This window comes from Triturus cristatus, chromosome 5_2 (assembly GCF_964204655.1).
Source record: "Triturus cristatus chromosome 5_2, aTriCri1.1, whole genome shotgun sequence".
Lineage (NCBI taxonomy): Eukaryota > Metazoa > Chordata > Amphibia > Caudata > Salamandridae > Triturus > Triturus cristatus.
The window spans coordinates 1,012,621,331-1,012,637,811 of NC_140588.1; the positions used below are offsets into that span (position 1 = coordinate 1,012,621,331).

The 16,481-nt window shown below is 53.4% G+C and overlaps 1 protein-coding gene across 1 annotated transcript in view; it reads left to right on the forward strand.

Moving 5' to 3' along the window:
* Nucleotides 1-16,481, forward strand: part of MSN (moesin) — a 250,128-nt gene that overhangs the window by 182,708 nt on the left and 50,939 nt on the right. The window contains exon 4 of the mRNA XM_085608290.1: nucleotides 2,949-3,223. Within this exon, the coding sequence (XP_085464416.1) occupies nucleotides 2,949-3,223 (275 nt within the window). The remainder of the gene's footprint in view (nucleotides 1-2,948; nucleotides 3,224-16,481) is intronic.

The window sequence follows — 16,481 nt, forward strand, 5'->3', positions numbered from 1 at the left end:
AACATTCCAGCCACCCCACACCTGGGACCATTTCTTTGGGCACCCTCTGTGTACATATACCGCTTTTTCCGTGACCATTACAAGGTCCATGTCTCGGATCCAGTGTGCCAGGGTCGGTGCCTGTCCGGAACCCCATCTCTGGGCTATGTTACGTTTTGCGAGCATGAGCCCCAATGTCACCCACAGCTGGGCCACTCTTACGTGGTCGGTCTGCTCCCATACGTTAAGAAGGCATAGCCGAGGTTCAGGCAGGGTGGGGATTCTGGTAACTTGGGAGAGAGTACGGAACACCCCCTTCCAGTAAAGCGCTATGACGGGGCAGTCCCATATGGTGTGGAGGAAGGTTCCCTCGTGACCACAGTTCCTGAGGCATAGTGGGGATTCCGTACGCTGTAATTTGAATAGAAGTGTACGGGTATAGTATGTGCGGTGCAGAATTTTGAGCTGGACTAGCCTTAATTTGGACGATATGCCCACCTCCCTGGGGGATGATAGCGCGGCCTGCCAGTCAGTATCGTCAAAGTCTCCAAGTTCTGCCTCCCATTTCCCCTTAAGGACCAAAAAGGGGTCAGGGCGATTATTGATTATTTTCCGGTATGTTAGGGACGTCGCTTTTTGAATCAGATGTTCAGTGAGGAGCCGGTCCTCCAAGGGCGATGACTCAGGGAGTCGAGTCCCGAGTGGAATCGCCGTCTGAAGTGCGTGGTGAATTTGCAGATATCGGAAATGCTCGGTGTTGGCCAAATCGTATTCTGCCTGGAGTTGGGAAAAGGTGATCACCTCTCCCCGTCGCCAAAGGTCCCCTACCCTCGAAATGCCAATTAGATCCCACTGATGGAACCCCTTGGTGGTACGCAGCAGCCCAAGCAGTTTAGCGTCCCAGAGTGGCGTTGCCTGGGTGATCCTACCCGCCCAACCCATCGCACGCTGTGCCGCAAACCATATCTGTAGGGTGTGCGCTGCGGGCCCTGCCTGGACACGACCTCTTCTAGGGTTATAGAGGGCTCCTAGCACCCCCCCCGGGGCAAGCAGTTGCCTATCCATACGGTAGGCAGGGTCGTCGCTTGGTACATGGAGCCACTGATTTATGATCATGAGGTGCGAGGCCCAGTAGTAGGTTTTAATATCTGGGAGGGCTATTCCCCCGTCGTACCAGCCATTGGTGAGCTTATGGAGCGCAATTCGAGGTGCCTTGTCCTCCCAAAGGAGACGGGTGATCTCTGCATTGACAGCCGCGAAATAAGAGGGCGCCACCGGGAAGGGGGTATTCTGTAGCGCGTAGAGGAATCTAGGGAGAGCGAGCATCTTAAAGAGCGAGGCCCTTCCAAGCAAGGTCAGGGGCAGGGCTCGCCAGTGCTTGACATCAGTACGAAGCCGTTGGAGGGGCTTCATTAGGTTTTCGGCCACAAATTTATCCCGTTCCGTAGTAACATATATCCCTAGGTATTTGAATCCTTCCCGGGCCACAAGAATATTGCATCCCCTCGGGGGCCGAGGCGGGGGGCCTCGGAGCATATATAAGATGGATTTCTCCCAGTTGATTTCGTAGCCCGACCGTCGCCCGTATGACTCACATATGTCGAGGATCGGGTGTCCATTTCTGAGCTTCTTCGTCACAGCCTGTAAAAGGATTTGTCATCCCGCTTGTGTCATATGCTTCCTTCTAAGTTACCTGGGAGATGACTTCAGGTTCAGCTGGTCTGAGCACGCCTTGCATCTCCCACTGGTGCGGCTTATGCCAAATGTCCGGCAGAATGTGAAGGAAGATTGGGCACAGCTGATTCCGATTGCCCCCGATTCTGCAATAAGGATCTGTTGGCACTCAGCATTTTATCACCTCTTCCTCTCCCATGCAGGGTGGACATTCTGTTGCAGCAGGATGCACCATTACTGCACCTCAATTGCTACTGCTGCATGCAGAGTGAGCTGTGTCATCTAGAGTACTTTTCCTTACTTGACATGGCTCCACGCTACATCTTAACTGCCAGAAAGCCCAGTTCAAAATCCACTTTTGTGGTGACTAACTAATTTGTGCAGGTCTGAACCAGTTTAAATAATGCCTTTGCGATGTCCGTCATTTGACGTGGCCTCTTGCACCGCATGCACTGACAGTAGCTACCATCAAGAGTTACCTGCCGGCCTTGTCTGCTTCCATGTGTCTCAGTTCAGCCACACTTGTTTAAGTCACCTGTAGTGAGTGGTGTGTGTTATCTGTTTTCTCCCATTCATTGTTCATCAGTGGCATCAATCTTGTGTTGACTTTCTTAATGGCATCCCCTTTTGAGCCGATGCACAGTTGTCCTTTACGACTTTGTTCCTGGAAGACAATATTGGTAGCAATCACTGCAGCTTGCAAGGTTGGTTTACTTCAAGCATCCTGTTTCCCCTTTCACAACTGTCTTACAGTGCAGGTTTGTCTTTACTTGCCCTGCCACTGTGCCTGTGGGGGTTTTGGCCTATCATATGGCCCACTGGGACACTGGTTGGTGTCGAAGGTAGACGGGTGTTGGGATGTCCTGTGGGTGGAGTTGCAGCTGAAGCCACATAGCTCAACTTCAGAGTATGTGATCTTGCAGGCATTGGACAAGTAGGGGTGTGACAGGTTGGATTTTATTTTACATTTGCGAAGTATTCAAGACTGCACAACCTTTGTGAAGTTTTGCAAAGTAGAATTTACCTGTACAGGGTTGCTTTGGGGTGGGGAGGCAAAATCCTGTGAAAGTAGGTTTTGTAGGAATAAAATCATTGCGGGACTCCTTTTTAGGGTTACAGTTCTGTCCATCAAAAGTGTATGCATTTTAACAATCCGGTTTGAAACTGGAATATACAGTTTCCAATGTATTGCCAAGTGAAGTTTCTGGGTCAGTTCAAGTAGGTACTAGTTGGGGCATGAGTTTTGTTATCCCGAACCCCACATCAGGTCATTGTCAGTTTTTGTTTTATTCCAGGTGACTGCTCAGGACGTACGCAAAGAAAGCCCTTTGCTCTTCAAATTCCGCGCCAAATTCTACCCTGAGGACGTGTCGGAGGAGCTGATCCAGGACATCACTCAGCGCCTCTTCTTCCTGCAGGTCAAGGAGGGGATCCTAAATGACGACATTTACTGCCCCCCCGAAACCGCTGTGCTGCTCGCATCTTACGCCGTCCAGTCGAAATACGGGGACTTCAGCAAGGACCAGCACAAGGCTGGTTTCCTGTCCGGTGACAAGCTCCTCCCCCAGAGGTAATACCTTCTCAAATGCTTCCGGGCAAAATGGAGGTCACATTAGGTGAGGAAATTGTCTGATGCAGAATGTGCAGTGTTTGCCATCCATGAAAGATCTTCAGTGTAGCAACATACTGAGATGTATGAACAGAGAATGTGAGTGGACCTCATTTACATAGTTATCAACTTGCATGAACCCTGCACCTTTAAACCTATAATGAAAGCCCAAGGCCTAGCAGCTGAGTTTAGAAACTAAAGAATGAAGGCCCATATGTATGAACGCATTTCCCCATAGATGCACAATTTTTTAAAACTCTTGATACTTGTTTTCACCCTTGCTTCCCTATTTAACCAAAATGTTCTTGAGTAGGTAGCTTTATCTGTTACTTAATTGACTTATCAGTGGTCATCGGGCAGTAACTGGAAATGTGCACGGCAACAGTATTAAGTTCTGTATAAAGTTTGGAATTTGCTTAGTGTGGAAGTGGCAGAAAACACTTAAATTTGGATTATTTGTGACTTTGATAGATGTCACACAGGTGCTTAGATATATGTAAAATCAATATACAACGTGGCTATGTGTGAGCAACGCCTATACAAGACATAATTCATTGTGACCACATCCTACGGATTTGTGGTAGGTTGGGTAGAGGTCTTCCTCATGCTTGTGAAATGTAAACAAGAAAGTCTTTATTTTCGTAGTGGCCTGGGCGATGGGTTCCCCAGGATTTAACAAGGGGGGGGGGGGGGGGGCGGGCACGCAACAACCCCTTTTTAGGCCTCGCCTGAGCCAGCGCTTGCACTGGTCTGGCGAGACATTAACTAAGGGCTTCAAAAAATGCTACTGCCGTCCACAGCTTGCAGTGCATGTGTGCGCTTGAGCGGAGGTGCCATATGGCGCGATTACTGCTGCGCACGCACCACTCGCGCACATGCGCTGCAAGCTGTGGCCGGCGGTAGCATTTTGCAATTCTGAGTTTAGTTGTCTGAAAGGTTTTTGTCTACCTATTTCGTGGATGCTGGAGGGTACAAACTTCACTCTTTACTAGGCCGTTCCATTTCAGCACGTACAACTATGCTGATTGCCCCAGAGAGTGTCTCTGCAAATTACTTGAGAATGGCAGCTTGCATTTTTGCAAACTTTTAGCACCTCATGCACTCTTTCTTTTCGTATCTGATTATCAGGGGCAAGAAGCCCCTCTAAAGCACCTGGCGAAGATTCAGCCTAAGGCCCATGAATAGCTGTGAGCTCTGGAAGCCTCAGGGGCCCCTCATCACATTCTGCAGAGGCAATTATTTTGATTAAGACACTGCAGAGCATATGTCTTTTCTGTTTAACAACTGACTCGTGTCTGGGTTCGTCAAAGTCAGCCTTTTAAAGGGTCACTCAGGCCTCCTATGTATGCAACTGACTCATCCCCGGCCACACTGGCTGTTCAGGAGGTCCTGCCGTCTGATTTGACGGACTCACTTTGCCTCCACCCACTTTACCAAGGAAGAGTGCTGGCTTGCTGCCGACTCTGGCTGGGTCAGACTCGTGCACAACATTTCAAGATCTTCAAAAGCACTGTCCAGCCGTGTGTCTTGCACTCTCTGTACTGACACACTTCCAGAGGCACAGTGTCAGATTCTACCACAGCCCTTGCTACTTGTGTGCGACATTTATACAATCCTGCCACAGTGTAACTGTTCGGTCGGACTAGCAGCTGTATCAGCCACAGCCCTGCAGCCCTCCTAGGACCTGCTCTGTGCATGCAACGCTGCTGCGACAGTCATTACTGTTCCCGACAGGCAGCGTGACCAGTCAATCAGCACTGTGACTCCGAAGGCTGGAAGAACAAGCATTGGCACAGCCAATAGGTCTCGCCTTTGGGACCTTATAAGTATTTAGGCATGCAGCAGGTCCCAAAGGCGAGACCTATTGGCAATGCCAATGCTTGTTTAATTGTAGTAGTGGCCCTGGATGATGGGGTCCCAAGGGCCTAACAATGGTATAGCTATGTATAGAGCAATGTATACAAACAAAGCTTGGATAATGTCATCGGTGATGTCATAAATGATGTCATAGAACATGTGATGAGTGATGCCATATGTGAGGTCATAAGCAGTGCATTGCTCTGCTAACTATAACTGGTGATTTATTTTTTTGTTCAACACGTTAATGTCACCAGAAGACTCGTTAGGTTTTCACCACCTACTCCAGAGGGCGGCACATTATCACGGGGTAGAGCTACATACTGACCCAGTAGAGGAAGATTTCCTCCTAGATACCTTCGATACTGCACATAGGTCTACTGCTATACTACCTATGCCAAAAGGGGTAATCAAACATGCGCCAGAGGTTTTTAAAGACCCAGTCAGGGCTAGGGTCCTAAACCCATGCATAGAGAAAAAATATAAAGCCACCCCCACAGATCCTGCCTACATTAAAGGCCCTGCACCACTGGATTCATTAGTGGTATCCACGGCTAGGAAGAGATCAAATTCCCAGGCGTCAGGCGAAGCACCACCACCTGACAAAGAGTCCAAGCTCCTAGACGCGTCAGGAAAACGCACTGCGTCACAGGCTGCCAATATATGGCGTATCGCCAACACTCAAGCGCTATTGGCCAGATACGACCCAGCGCATTATGATGAGCTAGAAACCATCATGCACCATCTCCCAGAAAAATACAAAAATAGGGCTAATGAATTGATTCAAGAGGGAAAAACCATAACTAATACCTCTATACGCTGTGCCCTAGACGCGGCAGACACAGCCTCCAGGGCCATAAACACCAGTGTCCTCCTCCGTCGCCACGCCTGGCTAAGAGTTTCAGGCTTTAAACCTGAGGTACAAGCCTCCATATTAAACCACCCATTTGATCAACAACATTTATTTGGTCCAAAGGTTGATGAGGCCCTCGAAGATGAAGAAAGACACTGATACGGCAAAATCTATGGGAGCCCTACAGTCACACCCTCCTAGGCGCTCCTTTCGCCGCTCTTCCTTTCGGGGCACGGGCAGAGGCTACTCCTCAGCGCATCCACGTCCTACAAATCCCCTCCTCAGTCCACCTTCACAAGGGGTTATCAAAGAGGCGGATATAGAGGCAATAATAATAAAGGCAGAGGCAAAACAAATACCGCCCGCTCTGCCACACCGCCTACCCAATGACTTTCCCCCGCCCCCTCCAGACCATCCCACTCCGGTCGGGGGCAGACTACAAAATTTCCTTCACGTCTGGGAGACCATCACCTCAGACAGATGGGTGACCCAAATTATTCATTCAGGGTACTGCCTAGAATTAACATCTACCCCTCCAAACATTTCACCCAGGCAACGCCCAATGTCACAAGAACATGCCACGTTACTAAAACAGGAGGTAATCTCCCTCCTGCAAAAAAAAGCCATAGAGCAAGTCCCCATCAATCAGCAAAATTTAGGGGTCTACTCCCTGTACTTTCTGATACCAAAAAGAGACGAGACTCTACGACCTATTCTAGATCTCAGGCCTCTAAACACTTACATACATTCAGACCATTTTCACATGGTAACCCTTCAGCAGGTTCTTCCACTCCTCTCCCAGAACGACTTTCTCACCACACTGGACTTGAAAGACGCTTACTTTCATATTCCAGTACACCATGCTCACAGAAAGTACCTCAGATTTGTAGTGGACGGACAACACTACCAGTTCAAAGTGCTCCCGTTGGGATTCACAACAGCACCAAGGGTATTCACCAAGGGCCTAGCAGTAGTGGCGGCACACCTCAGACAGCACATTCACGTCTTCCTATATTTGGACAACTGGCTAATAAAAGCCACGTCCTACAACCAATGTGTACACCACACTGCCACTACAATCCAACTACTTCACCAGCTAGGTTTCACGGTGAACCACCAAAAGTCCCACCGGATACCATCACACACAAAGCAATACCTCGGTGCCACCATAGACACCTCAAAAGCCATAGCCTATCCCAATCCTGCCAGGATTGCAAGCATCCAGGTTCTACGTCAAAAATGTACACTTCAACACTCTCTCCCAGCAAGAGTGTTTATGCAACTGATAGGGATGATGGCCTGTTGCATTTTCAAAGTGCCTCACGCAAGACTCCAGATGCGTTCACTCCAGGAGTGCTTAGCACGCCAGTGGAACCAGGCCCAGAGGCAACTGACAGATCTGGTGTTGGTGGACGGTCGCACCCATCGCTCTCTGCAGTGGTGGAACACCACAAATCTTTCCAAAGGACGACCGCTCCTGGACCCGGTTCCACAAATAATCCTAACTACAGACTCATCGCTCTCCGGCTGGGGAGCTCATCTGTTACATCTCACAGTGCAGGGCACATGGACGCCGCAACAAAAGTTACTCCACATCAACCATCTGGAGTTACTGGCAAACTTTCTAGCCCTGAAATCCTTTCAGACGCAGATTTCAGGCAAGGCAGTCCTCATTCGCACAGACATGACTGCCATGTACTACATTAAAAAACAGGGGGGCACACACTCTCCACAGCTCTCAACTAGCACAGAGCATATGGAGATGGGCAATTCCGCAAAAAATCTTTCTCCTGGCCCAACACGTCCCAGGAGTCCAAAACACTATGGCAGATCCGCTCAGCAGACAAATGCAACAGATCCACGAATGGGAACTTCACCCACAGGTTCTTCACCCGTTCTTTCAGAAGTGGGGGCATCCTCAGATAGACCTCTTCGCCACCCACGAAAACAAAAAATGCCCAAGCTTCGCCACTAGATACCCACACCCATTGTCTAAAGGCAATGCGATATGGATGAACTGGTCAGGCAAATTTGCGTACGCTTTTCCACCCCTCCCACTAATTCCATTAGTGGTGCGAAAGCTACAACAGCACTCCCTCACTCTCATCCTGGTAGCTCCAACATGGGCCAGACAACCGTGGTACACCGCGCTGCTTGAACTCTCGGTAATGCCACACCAAAAGTTACACCTCATCACGCCTCCTAACCCAGAACCATGGAGAGATCAGGCACCCAGACCCAGCTCAGCTCAACCTTGCGATCTGGCTCCTGAGATCCTAGAATTCGGATACCTTAACCTTCCCCCTGATTGCATGAATATTATCAGAGAAGCTAGACACCCTACTACTAGGGCATGTTACGCTGCAAAGTGGAAAAGATTTGTTGTTTACGGCCATAACACAATCAACCCTCTAGATGTATCCATACAGCACATCATATGTTACTTGCTCCATCTACAAAGGTGTAACCTAGCATATACATCCATTCGGTTACACCTCGCAGCAATTTCTGCTTACCTACAGAACAGACAGCACCCATCACTTTTCAGGGTGCCTGCCATCAAAGCCTTCATGGAAGGCCTCAAAAGTGTAATTTTGCAGCGTGAATCTTTCTGGATTCACTATGCTGTGCATTATTCCGCGATCTTGTGGTTAGGTCCGGATTCGTAGTCTTTTCTTCTTTTTTTTTTTTTTTGTAGCCCAGGTGGGCGGCGACGACTCACCATTTGGTGCACCTCCCGTGACGTCGTCGTGCTTCCTGCGGAAGTCCCACCTTTGGGGCGCCATCTTCAGATTCTTTTTTCCGCCGTTGGGTCTGGATCGTCATCGGGAAGCTCCAGAATTACAATCGAAGGAAGAAGAAAGAAAAGCGAGTTTCGTCGATAACTACTACGAAGATATCACAGGAAAGGAATAGATTACATCAGGAGCGCGAAGAAAGGAAGTTTTGCGCCTTTTTCTTCGACGCCCTTGGAGAATGCGCACTCAGAGGCCCTGAGCGCAATGGACAAGACGCCATTCAAGTTCTGCCCTAACTGCCACCACAAGTTCGCGCAGAAGGACCAGCATCCGGTCTGCAACCTCTGCCTACTGGTCGACCATCAGAGTAAGGACTGCATCTGAAAGAAACCCGTTAGTTAGATTCCTCACCTTAGAATATCCCCAGGCGTCAGACTGGATCCAGAAGATTTTTCGTCAGCAATACCCCTTGCGCGTCGCTAGGCGTAGTCTGCGACTCCGCGTCCGTCGTCTGCGTCGTGCGCCGGAATGACGTCGTCGGAGTACTTAGACGCCGCCCTCGCGCGCTGACGTCAGTTCTTCTTTTTTCCGCGCCAGTAAGCGCAGATCCGGGAGAGCTACCCCTTATAGTCTTTTTTGACTAACTCTTTTTTGATCACTTTTGATCCTTGTCTGTCGACATCTGGTGCCGGTAGGATGCCTGGGTTCAAGGCTTGCGAGGATTGCCATCGACTGATGTCGGTGACCGACCACCACCGCCGGTGCCTCTACTGTTTAGGCCACGACGCGGAGTCGTGCTCCGATTGCCAGGCCCTGACTTCGAAGGCTCGGCGGGAGCGGTCCCGCAAGCTTCTGGAGCTTCGCCACTCGGCTCCGCGTCGTGCGCGATCCCGGTCCAGGAGGAGGTCCAAGGATCGCTCGCGGAGCCCTAGCCGACGCCACCATCGATCGTCGGGCTCCAAGTCGTCGGGTAAGTCCAAACGCTCTAAGAAGTCCAAGCGGCGACATCGCTCTTCGGACTCCCCTCGCCGGTCGCGCGACTCGGCCGAGGGTCCAAGTGGTTCCACCCCCGCGGCTCCACCCCCGCGGCTCCAGCGGAGCCGCGTCCGTCCCCATACCCTCCGGTCCCTGGGACTAACGCGACGCCGGCGGAGGTCAGTGCCTTCCTCTCGGCCATGAGGTGCCTGGCCCCGCCGTCGCCCGCTGGCGCGCCTTCGGGCCCCGCGGACTCGACTGGGCGACCTTGCCTGCCGGCGGCTTCGGCCCCGGCGCCGTCGACGACTCCGGTCTCGACGCCGCAGGTCCCCGCGGGGCCCATGCCTGGGCCCCCGTCGATGCCGGTTGACCTAACCACTCCTCCGCCGGCGCATGAACCACCGACGCCGTCACCGGCGCCGCCGGCGCAGACGCCTACACCTCCGGTGCCGCCGCCGCCTTTGGTGCCGACTCCGGACGGCGTCCAACCCCAGTTTAGCCCTATTCCGGACCCGGCGCTGCAACGGCGTCGACCGACGCCGCGTCCGGCGCCGCTTGAGACCTATCATCTCTACAGTCCGGCTCCGATCATTCCTCCTGTTTATCAGGAATCGGACGACGGGGGCGTCTGGGAGGGGTTCGAGGACCCTATGGCTGTTCAGTCGCAGCTTTCACAGGACTGGGCAGATGAACTGGGGGAGGCCAGTGGTCTAGATACCTCGCCAGACACTGGATTCACTTCTCCTCCGACTGTGGCTTCGGAGGAGGGTGCAGCATTTTCTGTGGTGCTGCGCAAGGCGGCCGCAGCCCTTGGGCTCGAGCTGCCTGCCGTGGCTGTGAGGACTAACATCCTCACTGAGGTGCTTCAAACCGCAGCAAGCTCCACTGAGCCTCTGCTGCCGTTCAATGAGGCCCTCACTGACGTTCTGCAGGGCACCTGGTCCAAGCCCTCCACAGTTCTTCCTGTGGATAGGAACGTTGCCAGGCGCCACCGCCCTGCTCCGGGCGACCCCAGTTTCCTGTCCCAACACCCCACCCCCGAGAGTCTGGTTATCCAGGCCTCTACCTCCCAATCCTCCTTCCCGACCGCTCCGCCGGACCGGGATTCCAAGAGACTCGAGCAGTTTGGCAAGAAACTGTTCTTGTCCCTTAGTTTGGGCCTGCGGTCTTTAAACACCGCCTGTCTCTTGGACCGTTATTCCCATTCTCTGTGGGATACGGTGGAGGACGTGCTGCCCCTGTGTCCGGAGGAGGTCCGGACACGTCTTACCCAGGCTTTGGCCGATGGGAGGGATGCAGCGCGGCACGCCATACGATGTGGGCTTGACACCACGGACTCGCTGGGTCGGGCGATTTCCACCACGGTGGCGCTCCGCCGCCACGCCTGGATGCGGTCCATGTCATTTTCCGGGGATGTCCAGAACACCCTCATGGACATGCCCTTTGATGGCACTCGCCTGTTTGGTGAGAAGGCGGACAGTGCGCTGAACCGCTTTAAGGACTCCCGGGCTACGGCCAAGTCCTTGGGCCTCTCGGCTCCGCGGGCGCACACCTCTGCTTTTCGCCCCTTTCGTGGCCAAGGAAGGGGCGCCTCCTCACGTCCGCCCAGCCACCAGCCGCAGAACCAACCTGCGTGCGGTCGTGGACGTGGTTTCCGCCGTGGCGGTCTGGAGGACGACGTGGTCAGCCCACATCCACCCCGGCAGCATCCGCCTCAAAGCCTTCCTAGTCCGAGCTTTCAGGCCCATTCCACGCCAGTGGGCGGCAGAGTTCGCCATCACCTGCTCCACTGGCGGTCCATTACATCGGACAGGTGGGTGCTGCAAATCGTCCGAAGGGGCTACTCCCTCCCCTTCGAGACGACCCCTCCAGCCATGCCACCGCAGCACCACCGTATCTCGGGGGATCATTTGAATCTTCTCCGCGAGGAAGTTTCGGCCCTCTTGGCCAAGGGGGCCGTCGAGCGCGTTCCGAGTCCAGAAGTAGGTCGTGGTTGTTATTCCCACTACTTTCTGGTTCCCAAGAAGGGCAAAGGGGGCCTACGCCCCATCTTGGACCTCCGGAACGTCAATGCCTTCCTCCGAAAGGAAAGGTTCAAGATGTTAACCTTGGCTCAGGTTCTAGCTGCCCTAGATCCCGGAGACTGGATGGTAGCGTTGGACTTGCAGGACGCATATTTCCATATCCCCGTCCTGCCGGCCCACCGGCGTTACCTGCGGTTCACGGTGGGCCACGAGCATTTTCAGTTTACCGTGCTCCCCTTCGGCCTCACCAGTGCCCCTCGGGTGTTCACGAAAGTGATGGCGGTGGTCGCAGCTCATCTGCGCAGATCAGGGGTTCCAGTCTTCCCCTATCTCGACGACTGGTTGTTGAAGGCGGGCTCGCCCCAGGCAGTCGTCTCCCACCTCCAGACTACGGCGGATCTCCTGCATTTGCTGGGATTTTCCATCCACGTGCCGAAGTCACACCTGAGTCCCTCTCAGAAGCTCCTCTTCATCGGAGCAGTTCTCGATTCGGCGCAGTTCCGGGTCTGTCCACCGGAACAGCGGGTCCGGGATATACAGGCCCTGATTCCCATCTTTCGGCCTCTATCCTGGGTTTCGGTCAGGCTAGTGTTGCGGCTTCTGGGGCTGATGGCCTCCTGCATCCTTCTAGTGCATCACGCCAGGCGGCGCATGCGGGCTCTGCAGTGGGACCTGAAGTTTCAGTGGGCCCAGCATCACGGCAACCTGTCCGACCATGTCTTGATCTCGGAGGGCACTGCACAACAGTTGCAGTGGTGGCTCACGGACCGCGATTGGGTCATGGGCAGGAGCCTCTCCCTTCCCCAACTGGAGCATGTCGTAGTGACGGATGCGTCCCTCCTGGGTTGGGGTGGCCATATGGGAGAGGCGGAGATCAGAGGCCTCTGGTCTCCGGCGGAGTCTCGTCTCCACATCAACCTGTTGGAGTTGAGAGCGATCCGACTTGCACTGAAAGCCTTCCTTCCCTCTGTCAGGGGCAGTGTCGTGCAGGTGTTCACGGACAACACCACCGCCATGTGGTATTGCAACAAACAGGGCGGGGTGGGGTCGTGGACCCTTTGTCAGGAGGCTCTGCGCCTCTGGACGTGGCTGGAACACCAGGGCGTCACCCTAGTGGTTCAACATCTGGCGGGCTCTCTGAACGCCAGAGCGGACGAACTCAGCCGCCGGTGCATGATGGATCACGAATGGCGTCTGAACTCCGAAGTGGCGCAAGGTCTCTTTCTGCAGTGGGGAGAGCCTTGGTTAGATCTATTCGCCACCGAAGAGAACGCGCAATGTCAGCAGTTCTGCGCGTTGGAATTTCCAAGGCGGCACTCGCTCGGCGACGCTTTTCGTCACGAGTGGAGTTGCGGTCTGTTGTACGCCTTTCCGCCTATACCACTTCTGCCCAGAGTGCTGAAGATCAGGCACGACCGGGCCCAAGTCATCTTGGTGGCTCCGGATTGGGCACGAAGATACTGGTATCCCGAGCTACTCAGTATGTTGACCGATCCCCCGATACGTCTGCCCCTTCGGGAGGATGTTCTGTCGCAGCAGCAGGGGACGGTCCTCCACCCGAACCTGTCCAGCCTCCACCTCCATGGGTGGAGATTGAGCGGCGGCAGTTGATGCCATTTGACTTGCCTCCTGAAGTCTGTGATATCATTCTGGCAGCCAGGCGTCCCTCCACAAAGACGGTATACGCCTGCCGGTGGAACAAATTTGTGGCATGGTGCACAGCAAAGGCTGTGGATCCCCTTTCCGCCCCTCTTTCTGAGGTTCTTCTCTTTCTTCTTTCTCTGGCCCGGCAGGGCTCTGCCCTGGGCACCCTGAAAGGTTATCTTGCTGCCATCTCCGCCTTCTTGCGGCTTCCTGATCAGCCTTCTCTTTTCAAGTCCCCTGTGGTTACACGCTTTCTAAAAGGCATTACTCACACGTTCCCTCCTGTCCCTTTTGTAATGCCTCAGTGGGACTTGAATCTGGTCTTGACATTCCTGATGTGCGCTCCCTTCGAGCCTCTTCACAATTGTCCTCTTGACTCTTAAGACTGCTTTTCTGGTAGCCATCACCTCGGCTAGACGGGTGAGTGAGCTCCAGGCTTTATCTTCAAAGCCTCCTTTTCTGTCTGTTCATCCGGACAAGGTTGTCCTTCGGCCTCGTCCCTCCTTTCTTCCGAAAGTGGTGACTCCATTTCATCTTGGGCAGTCTGTCACCTTGCCCACTTTCTTTCCGCCTCCGCATCCTTCCAAAGAGGAAGAGAGGCTCCACCGTCTGGACCCAAAATGTGCGCTCTCCTTTTATCTGGACCGCACAAAGCAGTTCCGGGTGGACGACCAGCTTTTTGTTGGGTACGTGGGCGCTAAGAAGGGGAAAGCTGTGCACAAACGGACCATCTCTCGGTGGGTCGTTTTGTGTATCAAAATTTGCTATTCTTTGGCAAAAAAGGACCCTCCTGTTGGGCTGCGCGCCCATTCTACTCGGGCCACAGCGGCTACTACTTCTTTGGGACGGGGAGTCCCTTTGCAGGACATCTGTCAGGCGGCGACGTGGGCTTCGTTCCACACGTTTGCCAGGCATTATTGCCTTGACAGACAAGTCCGGAGGGATGGCTTCTTTGGCCGTTCTGTCCTCCAGGACTTTCTGGTGTGATCTTGGTTCGCAGACCCACCACCGGGGATGGTATTGCTTGGGTATCTATTCTAAGGTGAGGAATCTAACTAACGGGTTTCTTTCAGATGAACAAGTTACTTACCTTCGGTAACGATGTATCTGTAAGAAACATTAGTTAGTTAGATTCCTCACCGACCCACCCATCCTCCCCGTTCTGCGAACTGACATCTAGGGTTAAGGTTGTCCTTTTCAGGCCCCTAGATTTTATTTTTGGCACCAGTGTCGGTCTTTGCATGGCTCTGCGTTCCTGGCGCGGAAAGCTATGTACAATAACTGACGTCAGCGCGCGAGGGCGGCGTCTAAGTACTCCGACGCCGACGACGGACGTGGAGCCGCAGACGACGCCTAGCGACGGATAAGGGGTATTGCTGACGAAAAATCTTCCGGATCCAGTCTGACGCCTGGGGATATTCTAAGGTGAGGAATCTAACCAACTAATGTTTCTTACAGATACATCGTTACCGAAGGTAAGTAACTTGTTCAACGCCTGCTCAGCCTTCGCACCGAAGACGCTCCGAGAGAGATCGGCAGAGAAGAGCCAACGCCAGTATGGATGGCAATGGTAAGGCCCCGTCGCTCTACGATCTGGGCCTATCCACGGACGATGAGGACAACGTCGCCGAGGGACCCGAAAGCTTCACGGTCGTAGAGACCGACAAGAAAAATGAAGACGAGGTAAGAGAATCGTCGAGCTCAAAACAGAAAATACCTCAAACCCGAGGGTGACTCGAGAAAATCAGAGTCAGTCCACGAAGGGAGCCCCGGCGCCGAAAAGTTCGACGACCAAGGGGGGAACCATGGACAAGAGGCCGAGCGAATCCTTCGAAAAGGACTCCCTGGTGCCGAAAGGCAAGGATCGTCGAAGTCGACCCATGAGACGGGACGCTCGACGCAGAAAGAGCGGTCGACGTCGACGCAAGTTCCGTCAAAGGCCCGCGGTCGATGCCGAAATCATCTCCGAGATGGAGAAAAAGAAGAGGCGGCTCGAGGCCGAAATGGATAACATCCTTCAAAGGAAGGAGTTCGATGCCAAGATGAAGGAATTCAAGATTCCAACGGCTCCACTGACGAACGTCGTCTAAATCGAAGAAGAATTCGACACAGAGAGGCTGACCAGAGATCTCGAAGAGGAAGACGAGACATATTATGAAGGCGAAGCCGAGGAAGAAGACCAGCAGTCGTTCTACAGCTCGGCGCCATCTACCAGCCACAACATCGAATGGCAGGATCTCGACACCGAAAACCCGGAGGAGCCCGTAGACACGTACCCTTCGAGGCCTTCGCCACCCGACGACATCGGGGTGTACAACATGGTGGTCAGGAGCGCAGCGACAGCCTTCGGCGTCAAACTCGACGAAGAGAAGCCGAAAGCAAACTTCCTCCTCGAGACACTGCTCCCCATCCAGACGAGGAGCCAATTCCTCCCCATGCTACAAAGTGTGATGAATTAGGGGAGGGAAGCCTTCAAGGAACCAGCGACCTGCCGTTCGATCACGCCCAGGACGGAGAAGAAGTATAAGCACTCTTCTCTGGACCCCCCTTACATCAAGGGTAGCATCACCGCCGACTCAATCATAGCTTCCACGGCCAGGAGAAGGGCCAACGTACCAGCAACTTCGGGGCCACCACCTGATAAAGAAAGCAGGAGGATAGACCTCACAGGAAGAAAGGTCAAGAGGAACGCCGCAATGCACTGGCGCATGGCGAATTCCAATGCACTTCTCAATAGGCACCAGTACCAGCACTGGGACGAGATGGGGGAGCTAGTAAAGCACCTCCCCGAAGAATACCGCCAGAGAGCCTCGCACCTGGTAGACGAAGGTAAAAACATTGCCAACTCTTATATAAAGACGGCGTTGGACGGGGCAGAGACTTCAGCAAGACTAATGGCCATAGGGGTCACCAAGAGAAGGCATGCATGGCTAAGAATCTCGGGATTCAAACCGGAGGTGCAGAACAACATCCTTAGCACCCCCTTCAACGGAGAGACACTGTTCGGAGCAACAGTAGATGAGAAACTCACCCAGCTGAAAAAAGAAAACGAAACGGCGAGTTCCATGGGGGCCCTACAGCTGAGGGGAATGAGGCGAGGCAATCCCTCAAGGAGACCCTACGGTAGG